Genomic DNA, 24,156 nt, shown 5'->3' on the forward strand with positions numbered 1-24,156 from the left:
AAATACGTCTGAATAAACATTGCCAGACCGCAAATAGAGACACAGACATTGCTTAGAAGATATTTTTCATTTTTAACCTCGTATATAGTACGCACAAGGTATTTTGAACTTTAAATTTTGTGGAAAAAATGCAGATTATACTCAAGGATTTATGGTAGTTGAGTTAATAGGTTATTATCAAAGACAGAGTCTTTTTTTTTATGACAAAGGTAATGATATTGTTATAGAATAAATTCTCAAGTGTAAAAAACCACTTGAGTGTAATATTAGTAAAAAAAATCTCTGGTACATTTATCAGATATCTGTTGGCATCCTGCTTGAAAGGCTGAGCATGGATGAGCCAAGGAAGCATTAGTCCAAATGTGCAGAAGAAAAGTTGCTCTAGAAAAGGCAAATTATTTGAATGGATGATGAATGTTGGAGGAAAAGGGCTAAGTGCTGCCAGTGGTCACTATGCATGGAAGAAGAAGACTGAGGAAAGTATGGGGAGCAATATACCCACATGACAGAACTATCCAACCAAAGCCAGCATGAAAAAAACATGATGTTAAATATTGATGAAGATAACAAGTACAAAACCAAACTGATTTAAACCTACTGCACTATTGTTATCAATTTTATCAATCCCAAGGAGGATGAAAGGTGACTAAATACCATACACCAATTGTCATATTTGACACGTGCTCCTCTATAATCAGTGTATTAAAACTGTTTTCATAAAAAATATATTTCCACAGACATATCAGCAAGAAGGGAAATTGCTTAGCATAGAAAATTCAATCATTGCATAATTAATCATATTATTTGCATTACAAACAATGAACTCCTCCTCCTCCTCCTCTTTCTGATCATCTCCACCACTGCAATCACCACCACCACTGCCACCACTACTACCACCACCACTGCTACCACCACCATCATCATCATCATTAAGAAAACATAAATAAACTCTGCAATAAAAATAATACCTCAAAGGAACTGAAGTAGCTTATACAATAGTATAAGAAACATAGCTGAAATAAAATGACCAGAAATCAAAGTCAGTTCAGGGCTCAGCTGAACTGACAGAAGCTTAACTAAGAAATGAATATCAAAGCTGAATCCACATAACAACAGTATAAAAAAAAAAATTGTCACATGACATCAATGAAAAAAGAAGATTCATTAACATAGTACAGTAATGCCTCACTTTACAAGGACCTGCTTTACAAGACCCCAGGTTTATGAGTTTTATTTTTCAAGCAAAAGATCCAAATTCTGAAAGAAGTCCAAAAGTTTCTACTACCATAATAAATGCTTCTGCATGTTACTGAAAAATTTATAAAGAGCGAAAAGAGGCTTCTTCTAAGCAAACAACTCTAGACTTGTTTTTTAAAAAGAAATCTACAAGTCCATCTATGAGTACTTGTGAATCGGCAATCATGTCTACAAGTGATGGTGTGTGAAAGAGTGAGTGAAGGTGATTTAGAAAGTGATTATAGTAATAATATTCCGCATGGTTCTTGGTCTCAAGAATTTGTCTTATGAAGAAAGGCTGAAGATGCTCGACCTTTATTCTCTAGAAAAACGACGACGCCGTGGTGATCTCATTCTTGCTCACAACATCATAAGCGGAAGGTGTAACCTCTCGAAAGAGCTGTTCTTCACTCCTGCTCCAGAGCATCGGCTGCGGGGTCATTCCAAAAAGCTCTATCTGCAACGATTTCATCTCAATTGAAGGAGAGGGGCTTTCTCCGTCCGGGTTGCGGATCCATGGAATAAGCAGCCAGACGAGATGGTGAAGATGCCAACAACCACTCGGTTCAAAGTCTCCCTTGACCACAAGTGACCTGAACTCTTTACATGAACACCACTCTGTACATGACTCCATGTCCCACTACATGGCCTTGCTTTTTGCTTTTTGAGCCAAAAAATTAACTAACTAACTAACTAAATGATCTTTGACATTCCTTTTACTTTACATAAAATACTCTTTGCATTCTACTGTTGTTTTATTACCATTTATTTAAAAGTATTATAAATTCTATAGGTGAAATATTTTTCTGGGAACTAATTACAACTTAAAACATTGCTACTATGAGAAATTATTGCTCTGCTTTACAAGTCTTCGCTTTACGAGTAGCTTCCGGGAACAAATTAACTTGTATATCAAGATATTATTGTATATCTAAGGAGCTCATTTCTCTTCAAGAAAGAAATTCTGGAATCAAATACACATTATAAAACATAGGACAATGGAAGAGAGCTCTTGATGTAATTTGTTAAAAATAGCAGCCAAATGTCCTCAAATCACACTATCATTTTTTTAAAAATGATTAATTGGATAATGTATTCCTTAGTGAATAAGATGAGATGATCGAAGCTGGAACACCTTTGATAATCATAATTCTGCTTGAATAGAGCTGAATTGGAGCTAAAAAAACAACATTACAACAGTACCTTCAATGTTTACTGGGGTCTCCTTTTGAGTACCTAATTATAATTTAGTAACCTAAGCTATTAAAAGTTAAGTGAATTTAACAAGAATCCAGCACAGCATCAATGACAAAATATATAGAGTTGCATATTTATTGAATCAATAAGTTGTAATTTTCCAAAACACCTAAAATTGATCCTCTACTTCAATAAATGATTGCTAAAATCTAATATAAATCATATGACTGTAATAATATACTTTCATTACTCATAAAACAGAATAGGAAGAGACACATGGGATGGAGAGTTGCTGAAGAGGTCACAGGATGTGTGACAAAAGATTTTAGACAAAAGACATAAAATAAGATTAATAATAAAGCTGAAGTGAAGACCAAGTATATAGTGCATGTGGTTAATTGGTAAAAGTATGACCATCACCAAACATAACAATACAAGATAATTCTATTTCAGATTTAGAGTAGTACTGTTACATATGTATGAAACTTATTGAGTGAAATAAAAGAAAGTGTGAACTATACAGTATAGCTTAATTGCAGAAAGCTAAAATTGGATGAACTGGGATGGTACTCATCTTCAGTCAAGCTATCAATACTTCACGTAATTACAGTTTTACCCCACTGACCAAATATACTGAACTCCTATTACTAGCCCAAATAGTAATAAGTAAATACTGTCCAGAAGTTATGTTCAAGACCTTAAGAAGAGGATCAAGTATATCATAGATAAAAGTATTGTTAGTTTGCTCAATTATGCTTTAATCTTCTGATAAAATAGTAAAAGAAATCACAGATGTACCAACCCCTGGAGCTAACATCCAACTGTAGACACAGTTGATCACTTTCGCATAAATAAATAAAGCACAAACTGACTGACCCTCAATATTAAATGAGTAAAATGAACTGAGGTGCTCATTCATAAGAAACATTATTATTAGAACAAACACTTTGATTTCATCATCATCGTCATCATTTAATGTCTGCCTTCCATGCTGGCATGGGCTGGATGGTTTGACAAGAGCTAGCCAGGCAGAAAACTGCACCAGACTTCTGTGTCTATTTTGGCACGGTTTTTATGGCTGGATGCCTTTCCTAGCACCAACTACCCAGCAGAGTAGATTGTGCTTTTTATGTGGCATGAGCACAGCTGAGGTCAGGTTTAGCATAGTTTTTACAGCTGGATGCTCTTCCAAACGTCAACCACTTTACAGTGTGGACTAGGTGCTTATAATTATTTACTTTCCATAAAATAACCTGGAAGACTAATTTCAAGTTGATTTTCATGGAACCAGAGATTCATGTCATTACTTCAAAAATTAAAAACAGATTTACTAATTAAAAACATTATCTGCTACACTGACATGCATAAAAGATTCTAAGATATTCATTAAAGTCATGCACATGGGATTCTGGAATTATTTCATGGCCATGCATATTATTATTTATATCTCATGCAGTTATTTCTGTGTGTATATGAGGTCAAAGACTTACCTACATGAAATTTAAATACTTCAAAAGATTTGTTATAACAAAAATAACAAAACGAAGAATCAATAGAACTAATGAGTGCAGCCTAAGCATTTTCCAGCAACTAATCCTTTAGAGCAGTGATGTACTAGCTCTATTACAATTTCTAGGATCATGCTTGATCTAGAACTAAGAGTAAAGTGAAAGTACATGGTATAGTGAAAGAAAAAGCAATATAAAAGCAGACATCACTTAAACAAAAGAAAAACCATAACCATTGAAAAAAAAACATACCCCAAAGCAATCCCAGAACTGCATTTGGATTTGTACCTGTGAGGACTGAGTGAGAAATAAAAGAATTAGATATTGCAAGAAAACCAATCAGTAATTATAGACAACACTAGTTTTTGAGTTTCTTCTAATTTTTCAAATTAACAGAATACAGGTTGACAGTACTAAACTTGAAACCTTTGAAATGAGATATGTACTGGACTACTTCATATTTCAGAAAGACCAATGATTAGATAGTAGAGTCATAAATATAAGAAGTTCCAGCACTATTAGTATCAAAATAAATCTGAAGATTTTTTTTGAGAAGCTTGTGTAATAAGAAAGTAAACAAGTTTATTTAATGCCCATCAGTAAACCTGTTTTCAACTGCAGTTTTTGTTGTTGCTTAGCCTCACATTCACCCTGACTGAGCTGATCTGTGAACAAAGGTATTTCAACCATGAGCTGGATTGGCTTTGTTTATAAAGTACACAATCCAATGTGTTTTTCCTGTTTTTTTTTCTTTTTTTAAGAAAAGAAAATGATTTGAAAGAGATTTGGTTGCTTTTTCTAGCAGGTCAGATAATCACATAGAGGCCCTTTTGATAGTTCAGTCATCTTCAGTTAACTGAGCTTTTTAATGACACAAAACAAGATAAAAGAGAATTAGGATTAGACAAATACCTGGAGTGGGGGCAGGTGAATGATAAGGAGGCTGTAGGCTAGAGTAATATTAAGTTAGTGATAGCTAATATTAGATATATTGGTTTCAAATTTTGGCACAAAGCCAGCAAGTTCGGGGGAGGGGGTAAGTTGATTACATCAACCCCAGTGCTCAACTGGTACTTATTTTATCAATGCCAAAAGGATGAAAGGCAAAGTCAACCCTGGCAGAATTTGAACTCAGAATATAGAGACAAACTAAATCCTTACCAAGCATTTTGCCCAGATATATTATGAACACAAATTATATTCCATGACGAAAACTTTTACATTTGACAGTTTCAAGATTCAGAATTGTCAACCTATATATTATAAATTATTGTATTAAACAACCAAAAAATGAACTGCTACTTCATTAAAACACAAAATGTACGTAACTGTTGTACATCATACAATAACATTTATATGGCTATGATATGTTTATAACACACTATATAAATATATATACTTGTGGTAATCATAAATCAGTTAATATTCTTTTATTCTTTTACTTGTTTCAGTTTCAGTCATATGACTGCAGCTATGCTGAAGCACCACCTTTAGCCACACAAATCGTCCCCAGGAATTGTTCTTTGTAAGCCTAGTAATTATTCTATCGGTCTCTTTTGCTGAACTGCTAAGTTATATTCATCAGACATTATAACATTCCTCTTTTCAAGAGAAGAATACCAGTCTTCGCTTGAATAAAGGAGTCGGACCTACAGTAATAACTTCATCTGACTATTTACTAGTTGCTTACCTATGATTTTATGCATATATCACCTGTCTATTATGGTTATTATGTATCTCTTGGCTTCCTGAAAGAACTTTTGAGATAAAGCATTACATAATTTCAATATCTATTGTTTTCTTTATTTTTATTCTGTATTTTTGTACTTCATGTAAATGTATGTATCAAGCCTAATTGTTTCTCAACCTTACAACACATACATAATTATATATATATATATATATATATATATATACATACACACACACACCATATGAGGTCTCAAAAAGTATCAGGACTGTTGCTATAGTAACAGAGCTGAAGTACACAGAGTGAATGAAGTCACTTGGCACAGATTGACCTTGAGCTCTGTCATACATGCACATTAAGTTATGATGTTCTTGCTTACTTTCATTATTTACAGCAGTGCTTGGAAGTAAAAGTGTACAGAGTGTTGTCATCTCAAAAACAAGATCAGATTTCAGCAGTGCAGGATCTCTTTGACTGTATCAAAGAAGACGAAAACGTTTTGAAAATGGTCATAATAGGTAATAAATCATGGGTCTATGACTAAGACCCTAAAACAAAGGCTCACTCTTCACAGTGGAAGACCCCAAATATATCTCAAAACATCAAGGAAATTCAAGAGATTGCAACAAGGCAGCTGCTTGCTATCCCAAAAAAGGCATTCCAGAAATGCTTCCATCAATGGAAACAAAACTCAATATAGTGTGTGGTTCAGAAGGAGATTAAATGCCAAATTGCTATGGGTTGTAGTTTTTGGTATATAGCAGCATTCCTGATATTTTTTGATCAGATCTCACATACACTTTATGTCTATATATATCTTTCTCTCTATCGCTCTCTCTCATATATAGATTCATTATATACACACACACATGTGTATATATGTATACTTGTATGTATGTATGAGTACATACACACACACACATACACACATATATATATATATATACGACGAGCTTCTGTCAAATCCACTCACAAGGATTTAGTTGACCCAAGGCTATAAAAAAAGACACTTGCCCAAGGTGCCATTCAGTGGGACTGAACCCAGAACCATGTGGTTGGGAAGTAAGCTTCTTACCATATAGCCATGCCTGCACCTGTATATGTATATGTGTGTATATATATATATATATATATATATATATATATATATATATATATATATCTATATATATATATATATATATATATATATATATATATATATATATATATATATATATATATCATTTATCCACAGATGATATGAACAGTAGTGACATCTGATTTCAAATCTCAGTGTTTGAATGTTTTGCGTATATATATATCGAAAAGATCTCAGAATTTTAATTGATTTGCTTTTCGCAGGAAGGAAGTTTTCTTCGAAGTATACGTCTCGCTTTTATCCTTCGAAACGTTTAGTAGATGAAACCTTAGCGACTGAAGAAGGGGATTTTTCGTTGTGCTTATTGTCCCGTATCTCCTTTTTTTGCTTGTCTTGTTCCTTGGTTTGTGTCTATGTTTTTCGTCTCTCTATGTGTTCGACGTCTTTTTGGTGTCCTGTACACATATATGCGTGTATATGTACATGTAGAGGTAGGTACGTACATATATGTTTATATATATGCATATGTTCTATTTTATTAACATATATATATATATATGTATATATTTATATTATCATTATTAGTATTATTATTATTATTAATTATTTATATATATAACTATATATATATATATATATATATATATATACTCATGCTTATATGTTGTGTGTGTATGTATATATCATCATCATCATCATCATCATTTAACGTCTGCTTTCCATGCTAGCATGGGTTGGACGGTTCAACTGGGGTCTGGGGAGCCCGAAAGCTGCACCAGTCCAGTCAGATCTGGCAGTGTTTCTACAGCTGGATGCCCTTCCTAACGCCAACCACTCCGAGAGTGTAGTGGGTGATTTTATGTGCCACCGACACAGGTGCCAGACGAGGCTGGCAAACGGCCACGCTCGGATGGTGTTTTTTATGTGCCACCGACACAGGTGCCAGACGAGGCTGGCAGACGGCCACGCTCGGATGGTGTTTTTATGTGCCACCGACACAGGTGCCAGATGAGGCTGGCAAACGGCCACGATCGGATGGTGCTTGTTACGTGCCCACAGCACGGAGGCCAGTCGATGCGGAACTGGCTACGGCCACGTTCGGATGGTTTTCTTGTGTGCCACGTGCCACCGGCACTGGTACCACAGATACAAATTCCATTGATGTTCATCTATTTTGATTTGTTTTGATTTTCACTTGCCTCAACAGGTCTTCACAAGTGTCACAAGAAGGAAGGTATGCACAGGTGGACTGACTACGTCCCAGGTAGGGGCCATGGGTTATGGCCTGACTAGTCTTGCCGGGTCTTCGGATGGTGTTTTTATGTGCCACCGACACAGGTGCTAGATGAGGCTGGCGAACGACCACGATCGGATGGTGTTTGTCATGTGCCCACCGCACTGACTACAGCACTGATGGATTTCTTGTGTGCCACAGGCACTGGTACCACAAGATACAAATTCCATTGATGTTCATCTATTTTGTCTATTTTGATTTGATTTGATTTGATTTGATTTTCACTTGCCTCAACCGGTCTTCACAAGTGTCACAAGAAGGAAGGTATGCACAGGTGGACTGACTAGTCTTGCCGGGTCTTCGGAAGGTGTTTTTATGTGCCACCGACACAGGTGCCAGATGAGGCTGGCGAACGGCCATGATCGGATGGTGTTTGTTACATGCCCACAGCACGGAGGCCGGTCGATGCGGAACTGGCTACGGCCACGTTCGGATGGATCTCTTGTGTGCCACCGGCACTGGTACCACAAAGTGTGTGCCACCGGCACTGGTACCACAAAGATACAGATTCCATTGATGTTCATCTATTTTGATTTGTTTTGATTTAGATTTTTTGATTTTCACTTGCCTCAACAGGTCTTCACAAGTGTCACAAGAAGGAAGGTATGCACAAGTGGACTGACTACGTCCCAGGTAGGGGCCATGGGTTATGGCCTGACTAGTCTTGCCGGGTCTTCGGATGGTGTTTTTATGTGCCACCGACACAGGTGCTAGATGAGGCTGACGAACGGCCACGATCGGATGGTGTTTGTCATGTGCCCACAGCACGGAGGCCAGTCGATGCGGTACTGGCTACGGCCACTTTCGGATGGTTTTCTCTTGTGTGCCACCGGCACTGGTACCACAAAGATACAAATTCCATTGATGTTCATCTATTTTGATTTGTTTTGATTTGATTTTCACTTGCCTCAACAGGCCTTCACAAGTATCACAAGGAGGAAGGTATGCACAGGTGGACTGACTACGTCCCAGGTAGGGGCCATGGTTTATGGCCCTAGTCTTGCCGGGTCCTCGGATGGTGTTTTTATGTGCCACCGACACAGGTGCTAGATGAGGCTGGCGAACGGCCACGACCGGATGGTGTTTGTTATGTGCCCACACACGATGGCCATGATGCGGTACTGACTACGGCCATGTTCGGATGATTCTTGTGTGCCACGTCACTGGTACCGGTACTGACTACTTTCCAGCACAGGTGCTAGATGAGGCTGGCGAACGGCCACGACCGGATGTGTTGTGCCCACAGCACGATGGCCAGTGTGCGTACTGACTACGGCCACGTTCGGATGGATTCTTGTGTGCCACCGGCACTGGTACCACAAGCGCTGACTACGGCCACGTATGGATCTTGTGTGCCACCGGCACTGGTCCACAAAGATACAAATTCCATTGATGTTCATCTATTTTGATTTGTTTTGATTTTCACTTGCCTCAACAGGTCTTCACAAGTGTCGCAAGAAGGAAGGTATGTACAGGTGGACTGACTACGTCCCAGGTAGGGCCCACGGGTTTATGACCTGACTAGTCTTGCCGGGTCTTCGGATGGTGTTTTTATGTGCCACCATGTTCCCACAGCACGGAGGCGAGTCGATGCGGTACTGGTTACGGCCACGTTCGGATGGTTTTCTTGTGTGCCACAGGCACTGGTACCACAAAGATACAAATTCCATTGATGTTCATCTATTTTGATTGATTTCCACTTGCCTCAGCAGGTCTTCACAAGTGTCACAAGAAGGAAGGTATGCACAGGTGGATCAACTACGTCCCAGGTAGGGGCCACGGGATATGGCCTGACTAGTCCTGCCGGGTCCTCTCATGCACAGCACACTTCCATAGGACTCGGTCTTCAGTCATTTCCTTGGTGAGACCTAAAGTTCGAAGGTCGTGCTTCACCACCTCGTCCCAGGTTTTCCTGGGTCTACCTCTTCCACAGGTTCCCTCAACTGCTAGGGTGTAGCACTTTTGCACACAACTATCTTCAGCCATTCTCGTCACATGACCATACCAGCGCAGCCGTCCCTCTTGCACACCACAACTGACACTTCTTAGGTTCAACTTTTCTCTCAAAGTACTTACACTCTGACGATTATGAACACTGACATTACACATCCATCGGAGCATACTGGCTTCATTTCTTGCAAGCTTACGCATATCCTCAGCTGTCACGGCCCATGTTTCACTACCATGTAGCATGGCTGTACGTACACACGCATCATATAGTCTGCCTTTTACTCTTAGCGAGAGGCCTTTTGTCACCAGCAGGGGTAAGAGCTCTCTAAACTTTGCCCAGGCTATTCTTACTCTAGCAGTTACACTTTCAGCACACCCACCCCCGCTACTGACTTGGTCTCCTAGGTAGCGGAAGCTATCAACTACTTCTAGTTTGTCTCCCTGGAACGTGGTAGAAGTTGGTCTCTATATATATATATATATATATATCATCATCATCATCATCATCATCATTTGATGTACTTGTCTGTGCTTTTTTTTTGTGCCACAGGTACTCGTGAGGTTATGAGGTAACTTGCAAGAGAGAAAAAGAACAGGGGAGAAAAAGGAAAAAAAAAAAAAACATCTGCTCCTAAGTGGAGGTGGGGCATTTAAGAGTGGGAGGTGGTTTTATGCCAGGCATTGAGAGGCTAAATATGATAGAGGGTCAAGAATAGATGTCTGGCTATAGAGGAGATATGTGGCTACGTAGCGTTATACAGGGGTGGGTGGGAGTTGTTGGGGGGGGGGAGATAATGAGGGATATGATGGGGTGTCAGAGCAAGCTCTCAAGGCATAAGAAAGTGAGCGTAAGAGAGGATATGGACAGTGGATGAGGAGCGTTATTAATCCAATTAGCATGCATGTTATTAACCCTCATCTGTTTTTCAAGTAAGAGATCTCTTATTTCACATATCTTCAAAGACCTAAAACCAGCAGATGATTTGTTGGCATCAGACATGACAGCAACAGTTAGATATAGCATTTGCTCAGTATTCCAACTCTAGGGTCTTAAAAGTTAAAGACTCCCTTTGGTCATGAATGACCATGGGATTGCACCTAGAAAGTTACCTTCCAAGGCACAAGTCTGGGCAAGGTTGTTTATAGAAGACCAGCATTTGACCATGCATACCAGCCTCCCCTCCCCTCTCCATGCCACCGATGTTATCCAAGGAAAGAGCAAAGGCCAATATAGTTTGGCACTAGTGATATCACAACTCATTTCTACAGCTGAATGAACTGGAGCAACGTGAAGTAAAGTGTTTTGCTCAAGAACACAACACACAGCCCAGTCCAGGAATCAAACACACTACCTCGTGATTGGGAGCTCAATGCTCTAACCATTAAGCCATGAGCCTTCACTCTAGGATCTTATTATCCTAAAATTCAAGTCTAAAATTATCAGTCTATATTTTAAGAGATTGTTATAATAGACTCAGCTGTTACATTGAGCAGATCGCATATAAACAAATAAATCTATCTATTACATATATTTAACATTATAATGTCACTGTTGGTTGTAGTTTTCCAGCAAGTCAATCACTAGTTCACTTCATTTATAATGGAAAGAGTGACAAAAGAATATTAGCAACTCTGCATTGCTGGGGTCACAAGCGAGTTGTTAACCTATTATTTCCACTAGTACTCAACTCTCACTTGTGGCCCCAGCAACGTAGAGGTAGGTGTTGACAGAAGCGTGCATACAGGCAAACATAAATATATGCATTACAAACATGCAAGTACTCCCTTGATCTGCAAGAACTAGCAGTTAAATATCTTCAATCCACATCTTACCATTTAAGAAAAGAGTAAATAAGAAAATGTAGTCCTAGATTCATAATGCTTAAATAAAAGATGGAAAGCCTTTGGAGCTGAACATAACAGCATACAGAAGTTAGATTTGTATATTCAGGGAATTCTTTGTATTTGAATAACTCTCTCTCTCTCTCTCTCTGCATGTGTGTGTGTGTGAGAGAGAGAGAGAGAGAGAGAGAGAGAAAGATAAAGAGAGACGGTATTCATATTGGCAGCTCGTAAGTATCAGTTTTCTTTTTATGATTAAGTAAAATGATTAATTATGATGAAAATACATTTCAGATAATTTTTTAAAATAAATAAAGAGGCAACTAAATGACTTTTCAATGTATATTGTTTGTCACCAACACTTTAATCAAATGCTAACACAATGAATTAATTGAGAGTGAGCCAATAAGGGAGCCTCCAATTGGTTAGTTGATCTGCTTGAAATAGCAGCAAAATTTCTTTTAAGTCACACCCTGTCACTGAAAAATATGATCCTGAGTTCCTTGCACATAAGAAAAACATATATATAACAGTTGGAACACTTTTGATCAAAATCTGCTCCATCAGGGCTGGTCTGAAGTCAAACAACAACTGAGAATATTAATGATAGTTAAAAACAAAAACTTCAATAGCAACTCACATTTCATTTTGCTAAAATCCAATGATGTTTCTCTAATACTAAAATCAGCCTGGAATGGTGCAATCTGTTCTCGTAGAATCAGTAAATGTTTTATCATAAACATCTGACCATCTAGTAAGGTCTTTAAAAAAACAAGGAAAAGCAATGTTGTTGAATTAGTTTTGACATGTTTCACTTTTAAAGAGTTATAAAAGAAATAGACAAATCAGTAGACTAGTTTATTGATGTAATTTGCATTCAATTCTTCTTAGTTCTCTAAACCACCAAAGTAATTATCAATGAGATCAATGCTTTATAAAACCATTTTCTCTTTATTTTAACCTGCTTTATTGTCAGTTAAGAAGTGTCGCATGTCTTCATTTTATCTTAAATACAGCACAATAATGGAAAAATAATTTTTTCTACTATAGGCACAAGGCCTGCAATTTTATTGGTGGGGGGGGGGGAGTTGATTATATCAACTCTAGTGCTGAACTGGTACTTATTTCACTGACCTCCAAAAGATGAAAAGCAAAGTCAACCTCAACTGAATTTGAGCTCAGAGGGAATAAATGCTGTTAAGCATTTTGTCCTGTATGTTAACAATTCTGCAAGCTTGCTGCCTTAATAACAGGATAATAAAACCTACAACTCTTCACAGGGCCAACCATAGGAGGTTGCAGGGCCCAAATGGGAAAAATTTTGGTAGGCCCCAGGTTCCCAGTCAACTTATACTGAGTACAGAATTATTTTACACATACACATCCAGCACCAACCAATCGTGGCCATTACCAGCCTCATCTGGCCCCTGTGCCGGGGACACGTAAAAAGCACCTACTTCACTCACAGAGTGGTTAGCATTAGGAAGGGCATCAAGCTGTAGAAACACTGCCATATCAGACTGGAACCTGGTGCAGCCTCCTGGCTTCCCAGACCCCAGTCGAACTATCCAACCCATGCTAGTATTGAAAACAGACGTTAAACGATGATGATGATATATATATATACACATATGACAGACTTCCATTCACTCAGACTGCTTTGGTCAGCCCAAGGCAATAGTGGAAGACATTTGCCAAAGGTGTCATGCAGTGGGACTGAACCCAGAACCATGTGGTCAGTAAGCAAGCTACTTACCACCCACCCACCCACTCCTGTGCATATATATATAAAATACACTTTATTGAAATAAAAGTTTCTCCAAAACTAAACATATTTATAGAAACTGATACACACAAACACATGCACAAATATATACATGCAATTTGCCCATGAACATACTCTCAGACACACAAATATTTTGCCCAAACAACTTCGTAAACACTCCCAAACATTCACATACAAACATACATATTGACCCTTACACTAAAAAATACAATAAATTTCTTCAAATTCAGCGGCTGACCCAAGCAGTTTTGGATTTATCTTATGATATCTTGTGTCACTAAAGTGTAAAAAGTATGTTTTACTCCTTTTTTTTTTTGAAAGATTTTTTGAAAAGACTTCAGGGAGATCACATTTATGAAGTATAGAATGTGGTCCTCTTGTGCATGGGGCCCCCTGTGGTGTGGGGCCTGATGGGGATCATTCGGTCCAATTGGTTGAAGGCCAGCCCTGACTCTTCAGCTAACAGTCTGATATGTTGTCCACAAAGACATTATGATTGTTAAATGTACATGGTTAGGATGTTTGCTTTGCAACCACTAAGTTCTACTTCCAAGCATTTTAAGCCAGTGTCTTTTACCTTTGCTTTGAGTTGGCCCAAGTTTTGTGAATGAAACTAGGGAGATAGAAACTCTGTGGAAGTTCATCATTTAACATCCACTTGCATATATCAGATGGAATTTGTTGTGGCAGATTTTTCTATGGTTGGATGCCTTTCTGTCCCCAACCCATACCTGTTTCAGGCAAGATAATATTTTCCCACAGCTAGACAAGTTTTTCAGAGAAAACTGGAAACAAACAGTATTGCTTGTATGATGATGATGATGCTCATCACATGATGTCCACACATGGGTAACCTCACCAAAAACATACACACACACACATACACATACAAATATAAATATATATGATTGATTGCTAAATCTACAAGATTTTTTAATTTTCTCTGTGTTTATTTCCTCATAGTCCTTTCTGTTGAAGAGCCTAGGCTCAAAACATAAAAGACTTTCTCACTTTCCCAAGCATCAAAGTAATGCACCTGCTTGTTGTTCATACACCTGTCTTCATCTTTTGTTTTTCTGTAAATTTCAACACTATATATATATATATATATATATATATATATATATATACACACACATATATATATATATATATGGGTGGGGAGACTTCTTTGAGCTTTGGTTAACCAAATCCACTCACAAGGCTTTGGTTGACCAAGGACTATAGTAGAAGACATTTCCCCAAGGTGCCACAAAGCGGGAACTTAACCCAAAGCCACATGGCTGGCTGGGAAACAAGTTTCTTAACCACATAGTCATGCCTGCACCTATCATAAAAATAAAATACTTCAGAAAAAAATTACTATTTCGAAAGAAATTATGTATTTTCTGGCTCTTTAATAACTTCAAAAAACTTTACAGTTTTCAAAATAATCAAGGAATTTCTATGAGTAATGCTAGTCTAGAAATAATATATAAATGCTTATAACACTAAACATGAATCTATACCAATAACTGTTTCAAAGCTTAAGAAAAATCTTTCTAATATTTAAATGTTATCCTCCAAGTTAGAAAAAAATGTCAAAACTAGGTTATTTAGTTGAGGAAAATATTTAAACATTTTTGTAACAATTAGCGATTTTTTCTTACATGATTTACAGAACATATAAAATAAAATTTGATGACACAAATGGACATGACTTAGATGTAATAAAGAATGAGCTAGTAATTATTTTTTATGAATTTGGACTTACTGTCATTATAATTACTAGTATTATAATACTTGATTTCCAAACCAAAATATCAGTACAGGGTGAGTCACAAAATGTTATAATCATTTAAAGATCAATTTTCACAATTGTAAGTAAAAGTATAAAAGTAAAAGTTTACATAAAGAAAATTTACCTTTCGTTTGACAATACCTTCTTTAGCAACATTTAAACTTTTTATACAAGACTGTAGAGCTTCCTGTGAAAGTCCTTGGAATGTTGTTCGCTGAAAGAATTGAAACATAAAATTATGCACTACTAATACAGAAAACATCAAAATAGCATAGAAAATAACAGTAGTTATTAATGCAAATAAAAAAAATAAGATACATATGCTAAATTGTTAAAATAACACTTTCCTAATTAGTTAATGAGAGAGAAGTTTACTTCTTTCAGTTCATCACAGGATCTTTCATCATTGTATATTTTGTATACATAGTATCTTTTCATTAACCGTCTGAAAAAATATTCTTTTCACATTAGCACAAGGCCTTAGATATGTACACTGGTGAGGTCGGAATTCAAAATAGAAGCATTTTAACCTAAATACTGTAAGATATTACTTTAACCTATTACATCAGCACTTCTACCATTCTATTGTTCTGGGGGAATGTAAATCAAGATTTCTGTCTCAAAAGGGAGTGTACAATCAATTAAGTTAACTCAGTATATCACTGGCACATATTTAACTGATAATGAAAGGATGAAAGGTAAAGTTATCCTAGGCAAGATTTGAACTCAGAACATAAAGGGATGTTACTATATAACACAAATCAATTTGTGTCAGGCATTTAAAAGTTTGTGCTACTTACTACCTAAGTGAACAATAAAGAACTCTCATCTCATCTTCTATTATCGCCATTTAATCTATAAACTCTTCCTTTCAAGTTGATAATATGAAACAAGAAATACAGTACAAGATGACTTTCCTCATTCCTACTAATCTGCACTATGACTAATGTAAATTCAACAAATTTGACACAAAATACAAACTCATATGGAGAGTAAAATACTTGATAAAATTTGCCATTTATGTATAATAAACACAATGTGAATAATATTCACAGGATTTACACCTGTAGATACACAAATGTACACATACACATGAGACCCAATGACACACAACCACACAGATATACACAGAGTCAAACTTGCTTCAAGTAAAAAATTCAACTTACTGCAATACACCGATAGAGTTTAGACAAAGTGACCAAAGTTCTTCTTACTGTTGGATACCACATACCATGGAGATCAGCAGGTGACATGGGCATTGAAGATGAGTGAGTTTCTGAGAATAGAATAGGAATGTTTTCAAAATTCATAAACCACTGAACATTTCACTGATTTCAGTATAACAGAGTGTTTGAATATTTGCAACTCTAATAACTATCTGCCAGAATTCCTTAGCATATCAGTTACATAACAAAATATATTAGTCTACTATTTTAAAAATCATCATCATCAATTTGACATTCACTTTTTCCATGCTTGCATGGGTTAGAAACAATTTGTTGAGGCAGATTTCCTGCGACCAGATGCCCTGCATGTTGCCAACTCTTACCTGTTTCCAAGCAAAGCAAACAACACTCATTTACAGCTATCACACAATGTCAATACATGGAACATAAACACACACATGCACAATGGTCTTCTTTCATTTTCAGACTACCAAATCCACTCACAAGGTTTTGTTCAGTCTGAGGCTATAGGAGAAAGCACTTGCTCAAAGTACCATGTAGTGGGACTGAACCAGAAACTACAAGCTGGGAAGCAAGTTTAAATAGACACAACCATAACAGAATAAGGAAAGACCTAGTTTGTTTAAAAAAAAAATCTGAACTTAATATTAGTGCAAGTACTAATATTACAATAGCTGATTTCCTCAATATAACTTTAATGCAGGTTAATATAAACCATAAAGAAAGCAAAATGGAAAATTCCACAAGGTGTTCAACTTTGTCATGGCAAGAGACTAGGCTGAGTCTTATTGTTATCTCGTTTTGAGATCTGCTGTCCTTGGTCAAAACAAAAACAGAGTACTACAGAGAAAATATTTAATATTAGACGTTACACTGAGAAACATCTGCAGCACCAATCTGACTTCCATTACAACTTCAACTTCAAAAAAAGCCTTTGACCATGTTTGGTGCAATGGGCTGTAGCAGATGATGAAGAATTGCAACTTTGACAACAACCTCATTAAAGTAACCAACACAAGGCATCCTGTATGAAAATTCAAGCAGTGCAGTTCTCCTGAACAACACCAGAGAATTCTTCAGGACAACAGTAAGTGTTCAGCAAGGATGTCTCCTCTCTCACATGCATTTCAACATCTTCCTAGAAAGCATCATGCAGAAGATACTTCAAGGCCTTCATCCATCTGTCTCCACTGGAAGACAGCCCGTTTCCAGCCTGCACTTTGCTGACAACATTAACCTGTTACAAAGCAGTGAAAGGGAACAACAGGAGATTACCATCAGACTGAGAAAAGTATTAGGAGCTTACAGGATGGAAATAAGGCCAGAAAAGAGCAAGATCTTGGTTAATAGTAACAACCAAAACATAGCAACCAACACCACAAGGTATCCTGTTTAATGCTCTAATGGTTCAGCCACTTCACCATCTATAAATACAGATTGACAAATTAAGTACCAGACTGAAATATTGACTGGGTTTAATATAATTGCTGTGAAAGCAATGCTTCGAAAAGGCAGAAGTCCAATAGCTGAAACCAGTAACAATAAATGAATACCTGTAGATGGACCTATAACTTCAGTGAAGCCATCACTGTCAGTTTTCTTATTCTCTTCTGTTGATTCTTGACCAGCAGTTATCTGAGCAACTTCCATACTTGTGCTTGAAGCATTCGATGCACTTCTAGAGTGTTGTTGAGTTTTCCTAATGTTTTCTGATATACTCTGCAAAATAGAATAAGAAAATGGGAGTAGGAGGTTTTAAAATTCTTTATAAATATAAATAACTTATAAAATGACAAATGAATAATCAACATTTAGAGTCTCTCTTCCATGCTGGCATGGGTTGGACAATTTGACAGGATCCAATGAGTCAGAGAACTGCACTGAGCTCAATATAGTCTGTTTCTATGGTTGGATGCCAACACCTTTATGAGAAAGCACTGCAAGCCTTTTTTTTTTCATGACACCAGCACTAGTGAGGTTGCCATGTAACTCACAAAACAAAGAAAAGACACTTGACTGAGTGGGAGGTGGCTTTCTTTTTTCTTTATTCACCTCAATGACTATCTCATTCAGTTTTTCCCAACATATAGACATCAAAATATGGATCCAGAAACTCATTATAAATATGGTGTGATGTTTTGTAAATCCTATTTTTATGACATGACATTTAATAACACTACAATAAGCTTTCTTATTTACAGAGAAAATATTGTAGCTGCACAAAGCAGGAATGTCGGACAACCAGTGAGTGTTATTTTGCAGTGAGCAGTGAGGAGTTCAAGTTTACCTATAACCTAAAAGGAAACAACAGTGAACTATTCTCAAACTCATTCCCAAACCACAATCTTCTACCAGCTTATCTAGGTAGCAGTTGATATAGAATATGAATCACAGTTGTGTCCTATATTTAACTTATTTCATACAGGCACCCCTATCAAAGTCAATAGCTTTACTCATCATTATACTATTTACATCCAGTTTTCTAAGCTTGCACAGGTCAAATGGAAATTACTAAGGCAAATTTTCTGTGGTGGAATGCCCTTCCTGTTGCAAACCCTTCCATATTTCAAAGCAAGATAAGTAGCACCCCATGAATGGATATGTTTACACAGCAGATTGGAAGGACTCTGCTTGTCTGACTGAAACATTTCTTACAACTATCACACTATTTCAAGAAAAGGACATGGGCACGGGGACACACACACACTAACTTGCACACTGCCTCTTTTGCTATCTATCAACAAAATCCACTCACAAGGCTTTACTTGGCCCAGGACTCAAGGTGCTATGCAGTGGCACTGGGCCCAAAACCATTTGGTTAGGAAGGACGCTTGAACCACACAGCCATGCCCTGCACCTACTCAATTACATACAACTTTTTGACCATAAGAGTTGCAATATCAAATAGATATTATAGCTACTGGTATAGCTATAGGCAGAGACATGGCTGAGTGGTTAAACTTACATCACAACCATATGGGTTTGCATTCAGTCCTACTGTGTAACACCTTGGACAAGTGTCTCCTAAAGTCTCAAGTTGACCAATGCTTTGTGAATTTAATTTGGTAAATGGAAAGTGCCCATCATATATATAAATATAAATGTGTGTATGGGTGAATGTGTGTTTATACATTTGTGTGTATATGTGTCTTTATCTGTGTTGGTGTGTAATGGCTTTGCAGCAACACCTCTTGAGCAGAAGTGACATTTATGTCTGCATAAACAGTAGTCCAGCAATTTTGACATGCAAAAAAACCAGTGGAATAGAGTACCTCACTTGAAAACAAACACAGCTTAGCATCAAGAAGGGTGTTTCAAAAAATCTCATTCGACTATGATGACAATACTTAATTGAGCTGTGAATGCAGAAGAAAATCTTATCCACACTTTAGTTTTGTATTTAAGCATTCTTTCTACAACTGGGCACATTAATACCCAAAACTGAATTAAGCCTAAACTGAGAAAATTAGAAGCATCCATTTCAAAAAAAATTGTATCAGCTTGTAGTTTAACTCCAAGCTAGCCCTGATCTAGCATATCTACAATGGAAGTCATTCCAACCATAATTAACCCATCACTTATTCAGACATAATGCATCTAGAACTACATTAGTCAAATTGTTTTATCCATTTTTAAAATAATAGAGTGTCATCTGAGAGAGATTTGGCATCTATTACTAGCAAGATGAGTAATTATAAAGAGACTACTTTGTTAGTTCATATCATCTAGAAAATTGTATGAGAACTGTTCTCTTTTTAGAAAAGTGGTATAACAAACATGACAAATGGAAATGAATTAGTACACAGTTGAAATAATTATGTAATATTTTACAGGGTAGCTTAATGTTCTTTACCTCCATCATTTCTAGCTTCTCTGGATATGCTAAATCTCCTGATGCAGCATTATACATGAAAATATCATTCTTGATGTAGATATATGTTCTATAAACAAGTCGCTCTTGAACATCCATAAGCATTTGATTGCAAATATTCTCAAAGGCCTTCAGTTCTTGAGCTGCAACAAAAGATTTTCAGTAAATAAATATCTTCAAGATTTTAAAAACAATATTCTTTTTCAGATTCAAACAAAAAATCTTAAAGCACTAAAGAGGAGGAAGTTGATGTATTCAATTTTTCATTTGGCTTTTCTCCATTTTGTTAGCAGACAACATCAAAAATATATTATGAATAATATTAACAGAGTTACAAGGGTTTTCTTCGTGACCTCTGAAGAAAATGTAGAAGTAGCTAGGGCTACCATGTGATTTCCTATATCAGGTGGGAAAGGGAATATGGAACTATATGCATGGTTTTTAAAAGTGAGAAAGGGATGAAAAGACAGGCCAAGACAAACACTGCACAAAGAAATACAAGGATCACCCAGAAAGACATTAGAGACAATATTGATCCTGATTTCATTATAACCTAAGTGGCACAATAGAGGCAGTGGTCAGCACTGATGTGATCTTTGATGATATGCAACTAGGTGGGGTCTGTAAAACAAAAAAATCATGATGACACCTTCCCCCAAGTCCACAAAAGATTCTGGAGCTGTACTCTGAAGTGGAAGCAGAGACAAAGACACTGAGATTGGTTATGCAGGACGTAAAAACTACCAGTTTTACACCTGGTAAAAAAATTAATTTAAGAGCTTTCTGTTCAGAAAAGTTGGTGAAGACTGAAGGGAAAGAACAGAACACATAACAATAGCAACAGCATGCCATTGTTGAGGTGGTGCTTTCATGGTACCACCAGTTGCAGCTATGGAAACAACTGAGATTGCTTAATCTTTGGTTCCAGAGTTGAGCAGAAAGCAAAGGGACTTTCTACTCCTGGTCATAACCAACAGTACCATACAGCTCAGCTGATGTGATTTTTAAGTAATATACAGTGATGTACTTACAATAACAGATGATGACATACAAACCAACCCTTCAGCTGATTATAAATAATTTTATTATACAAATGCATAAATAATTTTATTACGCATTTTCATGATAAAGAGGAATTAGACTGAACCTTTTAGTGACAGTATTTTCACTACCCATTGCACATATTCTAATGTTCAAATGATATTTGGTATATCAAATGGTTACTCCATAAAATTATGATGGAAGTAACAATTTAAATATGAACACTTAACTGTTTAACATTTAAATCAGTGATATCTGGCCCAAATATTCCGCCTGTCTTATATTCAAACTAAATATATACTGAACCTTGCACACCAACCCTGCAATGTCATTCAAATATTAAGAATCAAATCATCGAAATCTTGAAGCTATGAGATAAGCCATGATTAATTTAGATCAATCATCATCATCATCATCATCATTATCATCATTATTTAACATCTGTTTTCCATGCTGGCATAGGCTGGAAAGTTTGACCAGAACTGGTAAATATCAGGGGCTGCACCAGGTTCCATTGTTTGTTTTGGCATGCTTTCTATGGCAGGATGCCCTTCCTAATGCCAACCACTTTACAGAGTGTATGGGTACTTTTAATGTAGCCCTAACATCAGTGCTTTTTATGTTGCACCAGCCACAGACATTACATTTCACAATAATCTGAATGCTAAAGGGTTAAAACAGATTATTTTGTATCAGTATCTTAGAATAAGAATGGATTTCACAAGAGTTGGCAGCAAAAGAGTAAAATGGTATATAACATAGATTGCAATGATGATGTAACTTACGGTTATTTCGTACATGCTCTTCAATCATTTCAATCTATAAATGAAACAAATATTAGATTGTATGTTGTTTGGAGAAATATGAAATAGGTTAAATAATATTGGTTTCTTGATAGAAAGAGAACTTTTACAAGAGAAGGTTTATAGTCAATCATACAGACTGCAATATATGCTACTAGCATTACTTATTTTATCAAAGTTGAAAGGATGAAAAGTAAGATCAACCTAAGTATGATCAGAATTTAAAACGAAGCGGCAAAAGAAATAAATATTGTCAACCCATTGTTCAACTCTTTGTGTGTATAAATGTGTATACATGTGCAAAATCAAAGTGTGTGTGTGTGTATGAATGGTAAAATAAGGATTCAGATAGAATAAGGTATTTGAAAAGATATACACCAGATAATTTGGATAAACTGGTGGTTCGGCCTATGGTTGATAAATATCAAATAGGATATTCTGGTTGTGTACACAGAAAAAAAAAACAACCCTATGACTATTTAGCGCCTAGGGGCTGGTCCAAAGCATGCATTCTGTTGAATTGTATGTTGCTGGTATACTCTAGGGTATCCAATAAGTCATAAATCGCCTTGGTGTATTATAATTAAATGAATAATAACAGACGATGGATAACTGTCAGCTCATTACAGCTGTTCCTGAAGTATTTTTTAACAGAAAAATGAGAACATTACTTCATTACAAAAAACCATAATCATCAGATGAAACACAATTTTACAAACAGAAGAATATACCAATACAGAAGAAATTTCATAGTTAGCCTCAACAGACTTCAGCCACATCCCTGCCATATTCTTGGGATATTGTTCTGCTTGTAATTTTGTTTCATCTGATGATTACAGTTTTTTGTAATGAAGTAACTCAAGAGTTGAGAGTGTCATGCATGACACTGATTTATATATGTTAGATGGTCTAATTGTTTAATAGTTATAACAAATTATAATGACTTAATTACTATGAAATATTGGTTTCCTGTGAAAGCTTTCAGAGAAAAATGAAAGACTGTCTGTTTCAAACCTCAATACAAGTATTATAAATCAAACTGAAAACTACTTTAAAAACAATAAAATGCCACTAACTTTCAAGATCGCACAGAGTTCTGCTAGTGTTTCCAAGTGATTAATATGAATTATCAACGGACGGAATACATCATAAAGGTTGGTACATAACTTCTCAAGCATTTGGCTACAAAACATCAAAGAGTTTAGTCAGAAAAAATTAATACATAATATTTCATTTAGATATTAAAAAATTCACATTTTTGTTGTTGTTTAACCTCAACTCAATCATGAGTGCTTAGACCTATGATCAAAAGCATTCCAGCCAGGACCTTTCCATCCTTATCACAAACACTATATATTATCAGGATTTAGATTATTCAATGTGATCCTCCTTTATCAAAATGATATGGTTGAACATGAAGAAGATTTAGCTACTTTTTCAAATAGATTGAAGAACCATGTGGAAAATCTCTCATTATTAGTGCACCTATACCAAAAATAGGAGTTATTTAAACATGGCCTTTAAATGAATTATCAACTTCATCTCCATTTTTATTTGGGATTGTGAGGCAAGTTATGGAGACAGTATCAAATATAGTTATTTCTAATTAGTTTTTCATTTTAAAAATGGCAGTTTAAAATCATAAAAAATAATTGCCTGTTAAAAACCAATGGAATAATTACCTCCTATATTTAACTATATCATACTGTACTTGCCACAAATGGCTATACAGCAGACATTTTGTTGAAAGCATAAAACAATAAAATTCAAAAACATTTTAAATGTTTTTAAAGTGGGGAATATAGATTACAAGTCTTAAATTTTGGGACAGTATTATCACAATAAATATACATGGTTAGATACTCTATTCAATGCTTCTGTTGATAAGCT

At 36.2% G+C, this 24,156-nt stretch overlaps 1 protein-coding gene across 3 annotated transcripts in view; it reads right to left on the bottom strand.

Annotated features, from left to right (window-relative positions):
• Nucleotides 1-24,156, bottom strand: part of LOC115209414 (conserved oligomeric Golgi complex subunit 3) — a 55,500-nt gene that overhangs the window by 15,170 nt on the left and 16,174 nt on the right. The window contains exons 11-18 of one of the 3 annotated variants that reach the window (XM_029777824.2): nucleotides 23,343-23,448; nucleotides 22,249-22,282; nucleotides 20,405-20,565; nucleotides 18,105-18,270; nucleotides 16,531-16,640; nucleotides 15,489-15,578; nucleotides 12,439-12,559; nucleotides 4,230-4,238 (exon numbers count right to left, since the gene is read on the bottom strand). In XM_029777824.2, coding sequence (XP_029633684.1) covers nucleotides 4,230-4,238; nucleotides 12,439-12,559; nucleotides 15,489-15,578; nucleotides 16,531-16,640; nucleotides 18,105-18,270; nucleotides 20,405-20,565; nucleotides 22,249-22,282; nucleotides 23,343-23,448 — 797 coding nt within the window. Of the gene's footprint in view, nucleotides 1-4,193; nucleotides 4,239-12,438; nucleotides 12,560-15,488; nucleotides 15,579-16,530; nucleotides 16,641-18,104; nucleotides 18,271-20,404; nucleotides 20,566-22,248; nucleotides 22,283-23,342; nucleotides 23,449-24,156 lie in introns of all 3 variants that reach the window. The other 2 variants (XM_029777823.2, XM_029777825.2) reach the window with 2 other exon arrangements.

Source organism: Octopus sinensis, linkage group LG3 (genome assembly GCF_006345805.1).
Source record: "Octopus sinensis linkage group LG3, ASM634580v1, whole genome shotgun sequence".
Classification (NCBI taxonomy): Eukaryota; Metazoa; Mollusca; class Cephalopoda; order Octopoda; family Octopodidae; genus Octopus; species Octopus sinensis.